The sequence below is a fragment of the Anoplopoma fimbria genome, chromosome 24 (genome assembly GCF_027596085.1).
Source record: "Anoplopoma fimbria isolate UVic2021 breed Golden Eagle Sablefish chromosome 24, Afim_UVic_2022, whole genome shotgun sequence".
NCBI classification, from domain to species: domain Eukaryota; kingdom Metazoa; phylum Chordata; class Actinopteri; order Perciformes; family Anoplopomatidae; genus Anoplopoma; species Anoplopoma fimbria.
Window position 1 is genome coordinate 24,615,105 of NC_072472.1, and position 16,411 is coordinate 24,631,515.

Consider the following 16,411-nt stretch of genomic DNA (forward strand, 5'->3'; position numbering starts at 1 on the left):
GCGCAACACACAGGAGAGAAAAGGAGGGAACGAGAAACAACAGAGGAGGAGATCTGTTACATTTTTACTGTGCTCTGGTTCAGTCCTGATCTTTACCAAGCCCTCCACGGAGCCTCTGATCTACAGTCCAGGGCCCCAAACTCCTCGACCCGAGACCACTATCTCTCTCCAACACAGAGCCCGGATCAAAGAGGAGAAATGGCACATTACTTTGAAATTGGCCGTCACTGTTCATGTCTCCACGTAAACAAGGTATTAAAGGAAATGGGTCACCACGCGTCAAAAGTTAATCTCTGGTAGAGCCCAAAGAACAAATCTCGCTGTATGTTAGCACTTTCTTTCTCTTCTTCCACAACGCAACCAAAAATGAAGTCATTGAAAAACTATATACTACATAAATACCTATATATATCCTAACAATAGGAGCTGAGTAGAAGACAAGAAGAGGACATAACAACGGCTCACTGTACATTTCAGTTTGTTCTCCCCTCATCATGCACTCATCTCCCAAAGACTTCCATTTCATCGAAACACAGAGATCAACAGGAGTTAGAACAAAAGGGAAGTCGGCTGATGAAAAAGGGAGCAAAAAAAAAGAGAACTTTTTTTTTAATGATAAAAATTGTATTGTATAGGTTTGTCTGTATAGCTGTAAAGTCTCTTTAGTTCTGGCTTTGTAAACTATGCACTGTATATTCCATCTCTCGTTGGAGGAGGTTTGTTAAGCATGATGCATCAGGAGAGACTTGCTGCTGGAAGGAGAGTACCTGGCCCAAATGAAAAGGTGCCAGGGTGCATCTGTGCTCCCCGCTGGCCTATACAGTCAGTCAGCCACCTGCATACACAGGTGAATGGGATGGGAGGGTGGGGTGAGGGGGGGGCTATTTATTATGTAATTTTACTCTTCCCTGTTTAATTTATCATGTTGATTCCGCTAACCCTGACTTTATGTAAGAGAGAGTGTGTGTGTGTGTGTGTGTGTGTGTGCGTCTACCTCCTCTGCAATGACCAGTGAGGTAATAATTAACGTGTACACCACTGTAGCCTGCACCTATATGGCTGCTGCGTGGTACTGTACAGGAGAACTGTCTGCAAAAAGTCACATTTGTGTTGACCACAGCTATTTATGATGCCACTGTATTTATTTGTTTATTTATTGGGTTATTTATTATCAAATTTATTGTCATTCATTTATTTTGCCATGAGCAGTAAAGCAGTTGGATCATGCTTTGAGGATGAGATTGTGATGCAAATGTATTCCCATTTTTAGAAATGTACCGTATCTGTCCGTGTTTTTACACAAAAATCGGCCATTGTGGCGAGGGCTCGCTGTCGCTCTCAGATTAGTGAGTAGGGTGAAGCAGCACCGCTGTGTTTAAAAATGCTCTGATTGTAGCCAGTGGAACGGATTCTCATCCCACAGTTACTCCCACGACCGCCATTATGGCACCCCCGGCCTATTGTACTAGTTATTTCAATGCAAGCTAAAGTGGCTCTGCCTGTATTGAGGCGCGAAGGATCAGCCTCTTAACAGAACCAAACGTCTCCCTGTGAGGAGCTGAGAGTCCATTATTCTACTCTACTGTACGTCTCCTGCCACCACATATTCTAATCCCTTGTATAATGGGCCGCAAAATGGTAATGTCCCCTGGTGACCAGCTTCAGGAGGGAGATATATGTGATGTAACCTAGCATAGAAGAGACACCTGCAGGCTCTGTAATGCCTCCTCTGTCTACAGCTTCAGTAGTGCGGTAAACTAACTGGTTATACAATCAGGGATCACCCTAAGTCTTCCTTTCCATTCGTCTGGCCTCATGTCACTCACACATTGCATTCCCAGTGTAACCAGACTTAACCCAACTATGATACTCTTCAAACCTCTTAATTTATTCCAAGTATAGCATTTGCCCCTTTGGTTCCACAAGTAATTTCTTTGTAATGTAAAAGTTATTATACCTGACAATAAACGGAAACAAAGGGGGAAGTAATTATACTTTCAAGTTGTTCTTTTTCTTTCTAACGTCAGGTGCTGTGGTATGATGTCATGTAGACGTTGTGCGTATGTTTCCCTACAGATGGCGCTGGTGAGAAGCTTCTAGTACTTGATACTCATGACTGACGACATGAAACGTCAATATGGGCCAGAATGTTCTCCAGCTTTACCGAACTCATACCAGTATTCAGGGAGGGCGTGGTGTATTTTGGGGACTGTGCACATATCAACACCATGATGACATCTGCACAGTATATCACTGCAGAAGTATGTGGTGTTGACACCACGTACTTCTGCAGTGATACAGTATAGGCTCCTGTAACCATATGGGATCATAATCTACTGTGGAAGCTTACCCGCTGACATGGGTGATGCAGGAGGTACCACACTGATGAACCCCAGTCCCTCTGTGCTGTCCGCATTTATAAATACTTGTATACATGCCGTAAAGTAAGGTAAATGGCTGTTGTTGTGGTTACACGTCTTCTATTATTTATTACAGAGATAGGACGATTAATAGAGTTAGCGTTACACGGTTGGACTTACTGGCCAAAAACTGTAGCTGCAAGGCCCATAGACTTTATGGCCCAACCCCTAAGGCCAGACCAGAACCGTCACAGACCTAATTAACGTCACCTGTTAAGTATTTGAGTGTTTGGTTAGGTTTACGTGTGAGGCAGACGACGCAAAAAAACATGCTACGTTCAATGGCGTACTTTTTATATTACTTTGTTTACTTTCTTCACTGCAAAGCACTTCAGGGACTGACTACCTGAAAACATATTAAGGAGGAACAATAGTTGTGGCTATGAGACCTTGGTCAGCTGTGCGTTTATACTTTATTTATGTTGAGTTAAACTGACCATTGGGCCCATCATTGAGCCGGGCCTAACTGGAGAAGAGCACGAGGAAAACATCAGGGTCTGTCAGCATCGAGAGGTGAGAAATATAATGTCCTTTTCTGCCACGAAAGTATAAAAGCAAGAGAATATGTTTGCACTGCGAAGATAACACCACTGTAACTTCTTAATACAAAAACAATGAGTGCATTACAACCCAGGAAAGCCACACAGAGTGCAATGTTAACGTTTTACAGGGCACATATAGATTCATTGCAAAAAAACAGAGAAGGATCCAATTTCATGCTAACATTTAACATCAGGCAGCTAATATGATAAAGATTAGCTAATGTTGTCTTTGTTTATTATGCAAATGAACCGTTAGCTAAATCTTGAACCTGAGCAAGGAGGAGTTAGAAATACTGCAAAATATGTAGGTTTTTTTATGTAGCCTAAAGTTCAGACATAATTCACTAATATCTAACACTGCCACAGCAGAGGAGATGTTTATGTATTTAGTTAGATTTTAGAGGTTACATTATAATTATTTTATAATTTATAACTAGATAAAGTGAGCTGCACTTTAAGTAATAGCTAGGTTGTGTTTTTTTAAGGTGATTTAGCATATTTCTTTCAAACATAATACACAATAAGAAAGAATAAAAACATGACAAAAGACATTAAATAACTATTATTGCTATTCAAAGTAAAACCTGTATTTAATGTACACAATAAAAAAATAAAAACATGTATTTAAATAACTATTATTGCTGTATACAGTACCTGTCAAAAGTTTGGACACACCTTCTCATTCAATGTTTTTTCTTTATTTTATTTTTTATTTTTTTCTACATTGTAGATTAATATTGAGGCCATCCAAACTATGAAGGAACACATATGGAATTATGTGGTAAACAAACAAATGCTCAACACACCAGAATATGTTTTATATTTTAGATTCTTCAAAGTAGTTGAATGAGAAGGTGATTCCAAACTTTTGACTGGTACTGTAGTTTCAATGTTTGTTTTGCTTTTGGAGTATTTTTTAATTTTTGTTTTGATTTCTTCTGAAATTTTGTTCAATATGACAGAAATTTTACACTGACCGAGGACTGTGAACCCTCAGACACGCATCATGGCTAGATCCTATAAGCCCATGGTGACAGGGTTTCTATGCAGGGGCGGTTCCCAAAAGCAGAACATCTCATGAGAGTGCCAGTGTGTCGCTGGTATAGGAACACATCTGTGACATACAATCATGCCACGTAGCAGCGATAAATGGGCTGTCAGCGGCTTTGACAAACAAGTGCTTATTAAGTTTATGACATTAATAACACGAGGGGTTGCCGCAAAAGGTCACAGACACTTAACTGACAAAAGCCAATTGTGGAACTGAAATTGAGCTGAATACATGTAGACCAAATAGTCTCCTTAGTTCCTACACTGCATCCTCCCTTCCTTAGTGTCGTTATATATCAGGATGAATCTGGAATCTTGGTGAAGTAATAACACACCAAAATTGTTTGGCTTTTAAACCTTTTAATGGTGTGTTTTTGTGTGTTTCTGTGTGTGTGCAGTGTTCACTTTCACCCATGTCACACACTGACATTCCACTGTGTATTTAATACGAGGCTGATAATAGCATGGCACTGCCTGTACACATCATGGCCTATAAAGAGACATGTTGGACATAGCATGTTAACTAATCTAAGGGGTTGTATTTGTTCAGCAGGCCCAGTTGTCTCCCACAGAAAGGGGGGGATTATTCACAGCAGGTTCAACAGTGCACTGGGCGGCTGTTACTGGGGCGGGCCTTCCTGTTGGATTCCAATGCAGTGCAACGTCTGCCACAAATAGACATTCTAGTGCTTTCCTAAAAATGTGTAGGGGGTGTGAGCTGGGGGGGCTTGAGTCAGAAGGGAGGGGTCTTTTGGGGCGGTGTCAAGCGGGTGTATAAATGCTCTCAGCTGAGCATGTTGGGAAAACATTCTCAGAGAGGCCAAAGTGGTTCTTCATTTGCAGCCAGCAGCTCTCCTTTACAGCAACACTCCTCTGCCGCCATAGAAACGACAGCAGCCATGACCGAGAGACGTATTCCGTTCACCCTGCTCCGCACCCCCAGCTGGGACCCATTCCGCGACTGGCAGCACAGCCGCATCTTCGATCAGACCTTCGGCATGCCGGCCCTGGCCGAGGATTTCGCCACATTCCCCAGCACCCACTGGCCGGGGTACATGCGGCCCTCCGTCATGGCCGCGGACATGGGCGCCATGATGCCACACGCCCCCATGATGCCACACGCCCCCATGATGTACCCGGCCCCCGTGATGGCCCAGCAGGCTCGTGCCCTGTCCCGCCAGATGAGCACCGGCATGTCAGAGATCAAGCAGACCCAAGACAGCTGGAAGGTGTCCCTGGATGTCAACCACTTCTCACCTGAGGAGTTGGTGGTGAAGACCAAGGACGGCGTGGTGGAAATCACTGGTGAGCACTCCCCCCCCATCACTGATCAGCTGTTTGTACTGTCACCTAGTGCATACTGATTCAAGTAGCCCAGTATATTTATAACCTCATAGACTTAAAACCCGAGGTGTTGGAGGTAATTTCCTGTCAGGGAAGGCCAGTCTTTAATTGGACCGCTCAATCTAACAGCAAAGTTAACATCTAAAGCTCTGCTTGTATACAGGACAGATGCGTAGATACAGAATGCCTCACTTGGTGGATTTAGGTGTGTCTCTTTCCTGTATAGGAGAAGTACAGTTCTGGGGAGTAAGACTCAAGATAAAAGGCAGGTCAAGCACAAGGCAGATGCTTTGCTGCAGAGTTACATAATACTTTGAAACAATATACTGAGTTCCAGCACACTGGAGGGCGGGGGGCTTTTGGCTGCACACCTACTAGATGCATAACAACAAACAATTCAACATGTGGGAGTCGACTTCTACAGCAGCTCTCAGATGAACACTGTGCTATTATTAAATAGCTGCTTTCACTTCTTTCCATGGAACCTTTCCATTGTCCGTCTTTGCTTTCGAAGGACCAAAGCTAAACGTGCAAAACGGAGGAAATGTGTGGTGAATGGATCGTATACTGTTATAGCTCATAGCTCTCTGAGGCCTTGAGCTCCTCTTTTCTCTTAGACGGTCTCAGCCTCTCTGTCTGCCATTTCACTAAGAATTATGCTCTTACAGTTGGGGATTTAGCCGTGACTCACCCAGTGTGTCTGCTACTTTAAAAGGGCTGCTGGATCTCGTCCAGGTCCAGGGTCCTAGGCCAGACTATGGCCAATACCTCACTGCTGAGAGAATGGGCACTGTCAGGAACAGATAAACAAAGCAGAGGATCTAGTCCAAGTGGAATTTGCCACCTCATGTTTCTCATATATCGCCTGAGAACAAGGATGTCTCCGATGTTTAAAGACGATATAACCGGCTTTAGTGAAGCGTTTTGTGTACAAACCAAAGTGCAACCTGTAGTTGAAAAAAACAGACTTGGCCCAGCCACACTCACACTAGCCGTGTCGTCCTGTTGAAAGGGGGACAGCTCCCTGAGGACGGCAACCTTTATCGGCCCGTTGTCATAACAAACATATTAATATGTTCAGAGCCAGAATGAAGGGCCATGTTTCATTGTCCTGGTGAAGATGGGTATGGTTGTGACTACATGGGGGATGATAAAAATACCACCACAGATTCTCCACAAACTAAAAATAGCAAAGTAATTGTACTGTTTGCGTGTGTCACTAATACACACACAGTATAGTGGTAGATAAATTAGCAAGTCATGATATTTTGAGATATATTCTTATTCACTTTATTAGTGAGAAGATTGATACTGCTCGTGTGCAGTAAATAAGAAGCTAGCATGCCGCCAGGAGACAGTAAGCTTAACTTGGCAAAAAGACTAGAGGGGCCTGACTAGTTCTTGGCAAGGCACTGTGACTTCCTGGAGTCATCGTGAGGTTGCCTTACATGTCTTAAGAGAAGAAATTGTCTGGTACAAAACCCCACATAAGATACAAAATAATAATAGATATTAAACTAGAGTCAGCAGCTGGGTTAGCTTCGCATAAAGGCTGGAGACCAGGGAAAACAGCTAGCTTGGCTCTGTCCAATGCTAACAAAATCTGCCTACTAGCACCACTATTTGTAGTTTTTACAATTCACTTCAAACAAAATATAACGTGTCAGTTAATAACTTACTAACTAAAATACAAGACAAATACGATACATCAAAAGCACAGCTGTAATCAATCATTAATTATATTTGTGTGTACCAGTACTGGGGTCCTGGTAATGTACATGCTGACTGTATGGATGTCTGGCTTTTTGTGACATACTTGAATTGAGCCATAATTGATGATATTAATTTTATAGAAAGTTATAGAAAGTCAATAGTAATTGTACAAGATGTCTTATTACAGAATTGCTCCACCATAATATATTATTTTAGGTATAACTCCTTAAAGTGAATGTATCTTTCAGATAAACATATGTAGTCTGTGTCCTTAGGCAAGCATGAAGAGAGGAAGGACGAGCACGGTTTTGTGTCCAGGACCTTCACCAGGAAATACACGTAAGTAGCTCAGTGTTTTAAAGATCATGATCAAAGAATATGCCAGTAGAATAATGTTAAATTAAAATGTCACCCAATTAGTTATCTTTCTGATCACTTTTTACACATTTGTAGTCCAGTTGATGAAAGGAAGCTGCTGACCATGCAATATGTCAACAGCTCTCCTCAAAAGCGACAGATTTCTTATTAAAAAGGGTTTGTTGTGGCTGTTTGGTGGCGGCTTTGGATTTAATTTTCATGGAGGAAATGCATTTCTCAGGCTGGATTCAGATCCCTGTGATTCTCTCATTGTAGTTTTGCTGCGGTGAGTCTCTTTAGTTTTGGTCAAGCCTGTAGAGGGCTGGCTGCTGCTGATAGCTAAATTTCATGCTCTGAAAAGCAGCAGCAGCAGCAGCAGCAGCCTCCACCTCCCCTAGTGTTCATCCCTCGTCTGGCTGGAGGTTTTTTATTAGCTTCATAGGGCTCTGCTGCCATCCAGGGGCCACAACGCACACTGAGCTGGTCTTTGGATCAGATTTTACCCAATGGTGACTCAGGCATTAATGTTTCAGTCAGTCTGTGTTTAAGTGGTGGCTTTTTTCCCCTAAGACTGGGGCACTTTGTAGTTTTTCAAAGTGATTTCTTAGACTTAAAAACTAACTGTGTTCTTTTGCTCCCCTCCAGCCTGCCCTCCTCAGCTAACGTTGAGAAGGTGTCCTCCTCCCTGTCTCCCGAGGGGTTGCTGACCGTGGAGGCTCCTCTGATCCGACCGGCCATCGAGTGCTCAGAGACCACCATACCTGTCAACGTGGAAAACAAAGGTGGCGTGGTGAAGAAGTAGAATCAGCGTGTCTTCCCACTCACATATTCAAATACTCGCTTTACGACTACAAACTGCTTCTGGAAAGGTGAAGAAGCGGCTTAGCCCTCCTCCAAAAGCACTCTTTCACATGCCAGAGAGAAAAGCAAGGGATTACCTTTACTCTTCTCTCTCTCTCTCCTCCGTCTCTGGTAATGAGCCAACCTCATCTGAGTGCAGCGTGTAAAACACATCTGCAGAAGCGCCATATGCCTGCTCTTTCTGCCGTAATTACACTCTTCATTTGAATGTAGAAAACCTTGGCTAAGCCCCCCTCAAAGCTTTGTCTCTCCCTCATTTGCACACCTTTCTCATTTCTATGGAGTTCATGCTGCCCCCACAGACACACTTAAAGACAGTCAAGCGCATTGTAATAGCAGTGATCATGTGAATTAAAGAACCAAGGTCCCAGGAGAGAATGCACACAACCACTTTGAGTTTAGAACAATACCTGTTCGTGTACACGATGTGGGACTTTACTGGAAATACACTGGTTTTATCTTGAAACTATTCAGGCATGCAAACACAGAATAAAGGAAAAAACTGAATTTTTTACGTCTCGTCTTTTTTTTAAGTTGCGAACTGTTTATGTGCACGCTGGAGACATGACATCATGGAAGTGGATCCGAGCTGTGTGTGTTCTGTAGTCTGGAAAAAGGAAGATAATATGTAACTAAATGGAAATGCTTGGCTTTTCAATGTCGTGGTATCTTATGCTAAATTATTCATCTGATGGTCGGCCATGCAAAAGAGAGCAAGGGAAACATGTCAGCCCCCAAGAGTGATGCAGGCAGCCCAAGACAAATAAGATTCAGCATCACTTGCAACTGTTGTAGGTTGATATTTTAGAGTGTAGCGCCCCCATCAATCCATGTGACCCCTACACAGGGCCATAATGAACAAACTCTCATTCAAATTAGCAACAGTGTTTGAGCCATGACTTAAACATTCTGACCTTTTATTGTAATAACAACGCCATGGTCAGGCCAATCACTTAAAATGAGCACTTACATTACATATATATTCAGGATCTGTCTTTTAACTCTTATATAAAACAGATCTCAAGGATAGCCTTTTTTCATTTACGTAACATTGCGAAAATCAGGCAAATCCTGTCTCAAAGCGATGCAGAAAAACTAGTTCATGCATTTGTTACCTCTAGACTAGATTACTGTAACTCCTTATTATCAGGCTGCTCTAATAGGTCTCTTAGATCTTTACAGTTGATCCAGAATGCTGCAGCACGTGTTCTAACAAAAACTAAGAAAAGAGATCATATTACTCCAGTATTAGCTTCTCTGCACTGGCTCCCTGTTAAATCAAGAATAGAATTTAAAATTATTTTACTTACCTACAAAGCTCTAACTGGTCAGGCACCGTCTTATCTTAAGGAACTTATAGTTCCATATTACCCAACTAGAGAGCTGCGCTCCATCAATGCAGGGTTACTTGTGGTTCCTAGAGTATATAAAAGTAGGATGGGAGCCAGAGCCTTCAGTTATCAGGCTCCTCTTCTGTGGAACCAGGTTCCAGTTTCAGTCCGGGGGGCAGACACACTCACCACTTTCAAGAGCAGGCTTAAGACCTTCCTTTTTGATAGCGCTTATAGTTAGGGCTGGTTCAGGTTGGCCTTGGTCCAGCCCCTAGATATGCTGCTATATGCCTAGACAGCCGGGGGACTACCTAGCGGGGTTATATTTGGACTGTCATCGTGCCACCTACTGAGGCCCTGCTGACACCCACTACTACTACCACTATCATTATTAGTCACATTACTATTATTATTGCCTGTACTATTACGCTTATTGACTTGCTTGTACCCTGGAGTCTTTGTGCTTTCTCGCTGCGCAGGCTTCTATAAATCGTGGCTGTACCTGGACCGTGGTCGTGCATCCTGCTACGGCCCTGCTGACACCGACTGCTACCACCATTATTATTACTAGTCACATTACTATTACTATTACCTGTACCATTAAGCATTTTAGCTTTACTTCCACCCTGAAGCCCTTTTGCTTTCTCGTTCTGCAGGTTTCCATGAATCGTTGTGGTACCTGGACCGTAGTCGTGCCTCCTGCTGTGAGCCGACTGACACCCACTGCTACTTCCATTATTATTATTAATCACATTACTATCCCTATTTTCATAATTATAATTCTACTGTAATAATTGCTGCTGTTATTATAAGTAGTCTTATTATATGAATCATTTATGTCATATACATTGAATGTGTTGTATCTCTGTTATGCTGCTCATTCTGTACACATGACATCTATTGCATTCTGTCCATCCTGGGAGAAGGATCCCTCCTCTGTCGTTCTCCCAGAGGTTTCTTCCTTTTTTCTCCCTGTTAAAGGGGTTTTTAGGGGAGTTTTTCCTGTGCCGATGTGAGGGAAGGACAGAGGATGTGAGGGTGTGAGGGAAGGACAGAGGATGTGAGGGAAGGACAGAGGATGTGAGGGTGTAAGGACAGAGGATGTGAGGGTGTAAGGACAGAGGATGTCGCATGTGTACAGATTGTAAAGCCCTCTGAGGCAAATTTGTAATTTGTGATTCTGGGCTATACAAAATAAACTGAATTCAATTGAATTGAATATACTAAAATATTATATGAAATTCAGCAGACTTGGAATCCTGTGCAAAAAGGGATGTGCAGTAAGTTCATCCTGACACTGACGGGATCCCTTATCTGTGGACTACTAGGGCGGGTCTCTTCTTTCTGAAGCAGTTGCTATTGTAGATGGGTGTCATATGTACAGAGATATAGGGGCCATTGCTGCTGCGCATCTGTACCTAAATGTGTCTGAACGGCCAAAATTGCATAATTCCATCATACAGAATGTCTCCTGATGAATTATTCATGCCCATACAGATGCATAATTGATGGGGATTTGCTCTCTACTCTTGACTGAGCAAGGTCATTTAAAACAATTACAGCAGGAATGGATGTTAGAGGAGGAATGAAAATACAAAAGAGTCTGGTTGAGCCAAAACGTGTGTGTATGATACGTGTATGAATTATTTTGTTACTGGTTAATCTTTTGATACTTTTAGCCATACTATCTGCTCTATTATAAGTCAGTCTATCGGTCCATCACTTTGGTCCAGACTTAAATATCTCAGTAATTGTAGGATGGACTGACATTTTGTACAGACATTTATGACCCCCAGAGGTTGAATCCTACTGACTTTGGTAATCCCCTCATTTTTCCTCTTGTGCCACCATTGACATTGGTGCTATTATGTTTTAACAGCGATTAGATGGATTTTTTAGACTCTCGAAAAACCGATTTGTAATTTGTGTGATAATCTGAACTGTGCAGGTATCGAAAGGTTATATTGTGTTATTAAAGGTGACACACTCAAGACTAGGACATATATATGTAGGTAGAAAAGTGCACAATTATTTTTTTTTTAATTAACGCTTATCTCCCTGCAGTTCAACATCGAGCCAATGCAGGATGGAATGAAAGCAACACAACTGGTGTAGTTCTGAATGGCTGGTGGTTTCCATCACCTCTTTCTCTTCCTCCCTGTCAACTTCCAGTCATTTATGTTGCGTGCCATCCCACTAATGCACATACTAACTCCACTCTTGACTCCCAAGCTTCAGGGCAGATCTATTTATAGAGCGCTTTGCTATGCACAGAGCCTCCAGCATGTTGTATAGCTACCCAGGGTAGATAGCAGACATGAACTGGTCTTTTTTCCACCCTGTCAATGGACCCAGACCTGTCGTGACTAATAGGCTGCTTAATAAGCTAAAATTAGATTTAATACAGTAAGAGTTTTACACATCTGCCATTACAAACGTCCATTACCTGAACATTTTACTCAAAATATATGCATTTATACTGTATGTACTGTATGCATTGTTATATGTATGATACACCATGAGCTCAGTGGAAGCCATTCATGGCAGACACTGCCTTGAGAAGAGGCAGCACTCTCTAAACCACTCAGCATTTCAACTTTTCCTCTTCCATGAGTCACTGTTTCCGTCCAGTTTAATGCAGGCCTAAATTATTCATGCCAGTCCCCATCAATCCAGGAGCCAGCCAGTCCTTTAAACCGGGGAAGTGCCTGGCGTGGAGCGCCGTTAGCTACCGGGCTGCTGATTGGACACCCCTCAGATGTCGACAATCCTCCCTGCACTCAGACTGAAGAGGGCAAGATTTTCTCAAAGAGGTTCTCAAGTGATCTTGAAGTGTAAGCGGGGACGGGTCATTACAGAGAAAAAAATCAACAAATGTGAAAATGAATGAATAAACTCAGTTCAATGTGGTTGAGAGTAAAATTAATGCAGGTGGGTATGTGTGGAATATGTGTGTGTGCTCGTGTCCTCTAATGTATGTGGTGAGTAAGGGGTATTGAAAAAAAAAAAGAAATCATATTCATACATGCATACACATTCACACAAATACCTTAAAAATGGGGCGAGAGACTAGAGGGGAAGCAAGAAGAGAGAGAGAAAAAAATAAAATAAAAAAGGGTTAGAATAAATTAATTCCAATTAAAGTACACATAAATATAAGATAATTAATAACCAAAATAAACAAGAGAATTAAAACATTTAAATTAATAAATTAAAATGTAAAAAAACATTTAATGCCTATTATCATGTATAAGCTTGTGTGTGTTGTCATTTTGGTGGCGTAACTATGCATTCAATTCAGTAGGAGATGATCATCTAAGGTTGCTTCTTTTGAACAGGCATATGCATTTTTCCCAGCGGACATTTTGACTTGCCGTATTAGGACCAGCACAGGTGTTCCTAATAACATTAACCATTTGTCACAGTGAGTTGGGATGCACGATACCAGGGCCCTGAAACCAAAGCAGACACCATTAAAGGTAGTATTTACACATATGCCTCTCCCACTATGACATCGTAAACTGTCCTGTGAAGAAGTGGACATCCCCTTTAACGACAAAACTCTTACAGTCTTAAAGAGATTATATGATATGGCCATATTACAACAGTTTCCATAGCTTTAATAATGATGGCAACTTCAATGCTTGACTATGACTTCTAATACTACTAAATAGGGACATCCTCGTGTATTCAGCTCATCCTGTTTGTACTTAGGTGGAATTTTTTTGTTTGTTTGTGAGTCAGCTCTGTTGACATAAATTATCATGTAAAATCTGTGAGGTTCAGGTTGGGCAAATGTTCTAGTCCTTTTACCGCCAAAACAAACAAACTGCAAGCTTTGACAGATATAAAGAATATTAGGTAAATTTATGTTAAAGCTTAATTCTGGGATTACACAAAGAGCCCCACTGTTAGAACAGCATCACTGCTGGCTTTGTTTATATGAATGTGATTTATTGGCCTGATATCTCAATCTGTCAACTGTAAATCTAAACAAAGAGGAAGCCTGGTCAACACTGATGTTGATTACTGGTAGTGATGGCAGTTTAATAAAAGACAAGTAAGAGAGGTATTTTGACAAAGTTATACTCTTGTTTGTAAGCTAAATACTTTTTTATTAATGGTAAAAAACTAAATCATGTTCTCATCAACTACACCACTGATTTTGCTACATATACTGTGTTTATTAATAAGGCCTGCTGCTATGATGTCACCACAGTACGGATATGGAGCAAAGTCCAACACTGATATAAGGGAAACAACAGTAACAGGCGTGGATCAGAGCGGGTTACTCTCTGAGGTGTGGCAGCAATAAATCATCCTCACAGATATGAATTTCAACATTAGCACAACACAAATCAGTCTAACCAATGACTGAAGGGCATTAACAAGGCTTTTAACTAAAACACACACACACACACACACACATATACACACACACACACACACATATATATATATATATATATATATATATATATATATATATATATATATATTAAAACTTAAAATTTTACTAGCTGTAAAAGCATCGATTACATATGTAATCAGCATACACAAAAGGAATGATATCTGCAGTAAACGTGTGGACTGAAGACCTCTGAGCAGAGCAGTTGGTGTGCTTCTTTCTCCTTAGCAACAGCTCAGGATTGGCTGGTGGCAACACCTTAGACATGGGGTGTCGTCCAATCATATGCCAGAGCGTTGATTGCCCTGCAGCCAATTAGCATTCCCCAGCTGTTCACTAATTCGTTTTCCCTCAGTGATTTAAGAGGTTCATTAGTCCAATTGTAGCTCTTGATTGACATCAATTTCCAGCATTTCAGCAAAGTCATTCCTGGTTTAATGAAATGTATTCTTTGTGCACAAAGACGGCATTAGTTTCATTACTTAAGTTGACTTACCTGCATGGAAAGGTTTATGATTGAGGCCAAAATGGGCTGACAATGTTGAGAACAGTATAACTGTGGTCACCTGTTCTTGGTGCAGATTGATGGTCGTAAGGATGACCTAACGCTACCTGCTAGCGTTGTGTTTATGTCAAAATGTTACCGTTAGCAAATGTTAGCATGCTAACACACGAAACCGAGATGTTGAACATGTTGACCTCTTATCACTTAGTGAACAGGACATAACATGAACGACAAATTAAACAAATAAAGTTCCACCTCATTACTGAACGTGGTAAGGGTTATCAGTATTGTGTCTTTGCAGAGTTAAAAAAGGTCGCATTTACCTTAATGTTCACTAATTGAACCCACCCGGCGAACACACACAGTGACCCAAATCAAACACACCCACGTCGCTCTGTGCCGAGTTTCTATTGTTCACACAGCCCCGCCTCGTCTGCCTTGGTGATATGTTATTCTGCTGTTGATTCTTGAAGAAGTGTAATGTTATTTCATTTATCAGGCTTGTTGCTTGTCACTTTTGTTTAATTGTCTGAATTGTGTCTTTTTTGGTTAATATTTGTGAAAAGGTTGTATGAACAGGATGCAGTGCAGTGCTATAAAATGGAAATACTTGTTGGTTTGGACATGAGGCTGTTGCTGATGTTGTACCACTATGTAGCTTATACGTTGACATTTGCTGCCATTTTATTTTTTCTTTCATTTTAAATGAGCATCACATTTTCACCTAGTACTCATTCCACCTCTGCTAATTACAGTCTACAGCATGTTTGTTGACTATAAATGTATATTGTAGACTAAAAACATAAATAAGGGCAGTATATTTTGAAATAATATATTTGGGACCACAACCCTGCTTCTGTTATGCACCCCACAAAATAGCGATTGTGTTTTAGATATCAATTTTCTCTGGAGAAATAATCAGGATGTGGAAGGCAAGAGAAGGGCGGACAGATATCAAATCAGCTGTATTGAATATTTCAGTTATATTGATGAACCAACAATATCCTTTGCACCTGACTTGCATGTCACATTAATGCAAAATAATGTGAGCAACACAAAATGTGACCTAATTTTGCAAAATATTTTTGCAATACCACTTTTCTGTGTATTTCTAGGTCACAGTTGTGTCTTATAAAATGCATTATTTTTTTTATGTATTACACTTCAACCACGTCTAGTCATATCATCTCTCGCTCTTAAAAGAGAGCAATAGTTCTCTCAGGCTTCTACTTGCAGGTTCTATTTTTCTTTTAAGGAACTCCTGAACTTCCAGCTGTTATCTGCTGTTTTAAGAGTCATTAGCTGGAGCCGGGTGACTCTTGAATGCACTTGTCCTCGAGGGGTTAATGAGCTACAAATGCTTCCTTACAGTGTTGGAAGGATTGTCCTACGAGTGCATGCTGTTACTTTGGGATAGCATTAGCTAAGTGGTGCTTTTGGAACCAAGTTGACCAGCATCAGTGATTGAAACTAAGTAGCCTACTGTATATACGTACAATCCAGAGGTACTTGTAGTTTACATCAATTTTTTTCCAAATTTGGAAAACATTTTTAACAATACCTGTAAGACACCATGGAGCCTTGAACTACCCAAAGGTTCACATAAAACAAATTCACAATTTATTGTTTAGATTTTTTAACTTAATGATAATGGTTAAACTATTTTATAGACAGGATAAAAAGTGTAATTGTTTCCTTCTGAGAGGGGTCGTTCTGCATAATGAAAAGCCTACTTTTACTTTTGATACTTGCTATACATTTAGCCAATAACACTTCAGTGCATCTACTTAAGGAGACATTTTAATGCTGGACTTATAACAGACTGTTTTTGACATTGTTGTATTTCTACCTTTTACTAGAGCAAAGGATTAGTACTCACT

At 41.1% G+C, this 16,411-nt stretch overlaps 1 protein-coding gene across 1 annotated transcript; it reads left to right on the forward strand.

The window, feature by feature from the left end:
- Positions 1–4,820: 4,820 nt before the first annotated feature.
- On the forward strand, positions 4,821–8,776 carry hspb1 (heat shock protein, alpha-crystallin-related, 1). The gene is made up of 3 exons (XM_054626041.1): positions 4,821–5,317; positions 7,345–7,408; positions 8,072–8,776. Exons 1-3 carry the CDS (start codon positions 4,912–4,914, stop codon positions 8,226–8,228), a joined length of 627 nt encoding a protein of 208 aa, XP_054482016.1. The 5' UTR covers positions 4,821–4,911; the 3' UTR covers positions 8,229–8,776.
- The last annotated feature ends 7,635 nt before the right edge of the window (positions 8,777–16,411 follow it).

Coding starts and splice junctions, on each gene's coding strand:
- hspb1 (XM_054626041.1), top strand. CDS start 4,912: ATGACCGAGAGACGTATTCCGTTCACCCTGCTCCGCACCCCCAGCTGG. Junction 5,318..7,344: donor CGGCGTGGTGGAAATCACTG/GTGAGCACTCCC, acceptor CTGTGTCCTTAG/GCAAGCATGAAGAGAGGAAG. Junction 7,409..8,071: donor ACCTTCACCAGGAAATACAC/GTAAGTAGCTCA, acceptor GCTCCCCTCCAG/CCTGCCCTCCTCAGCTAACG.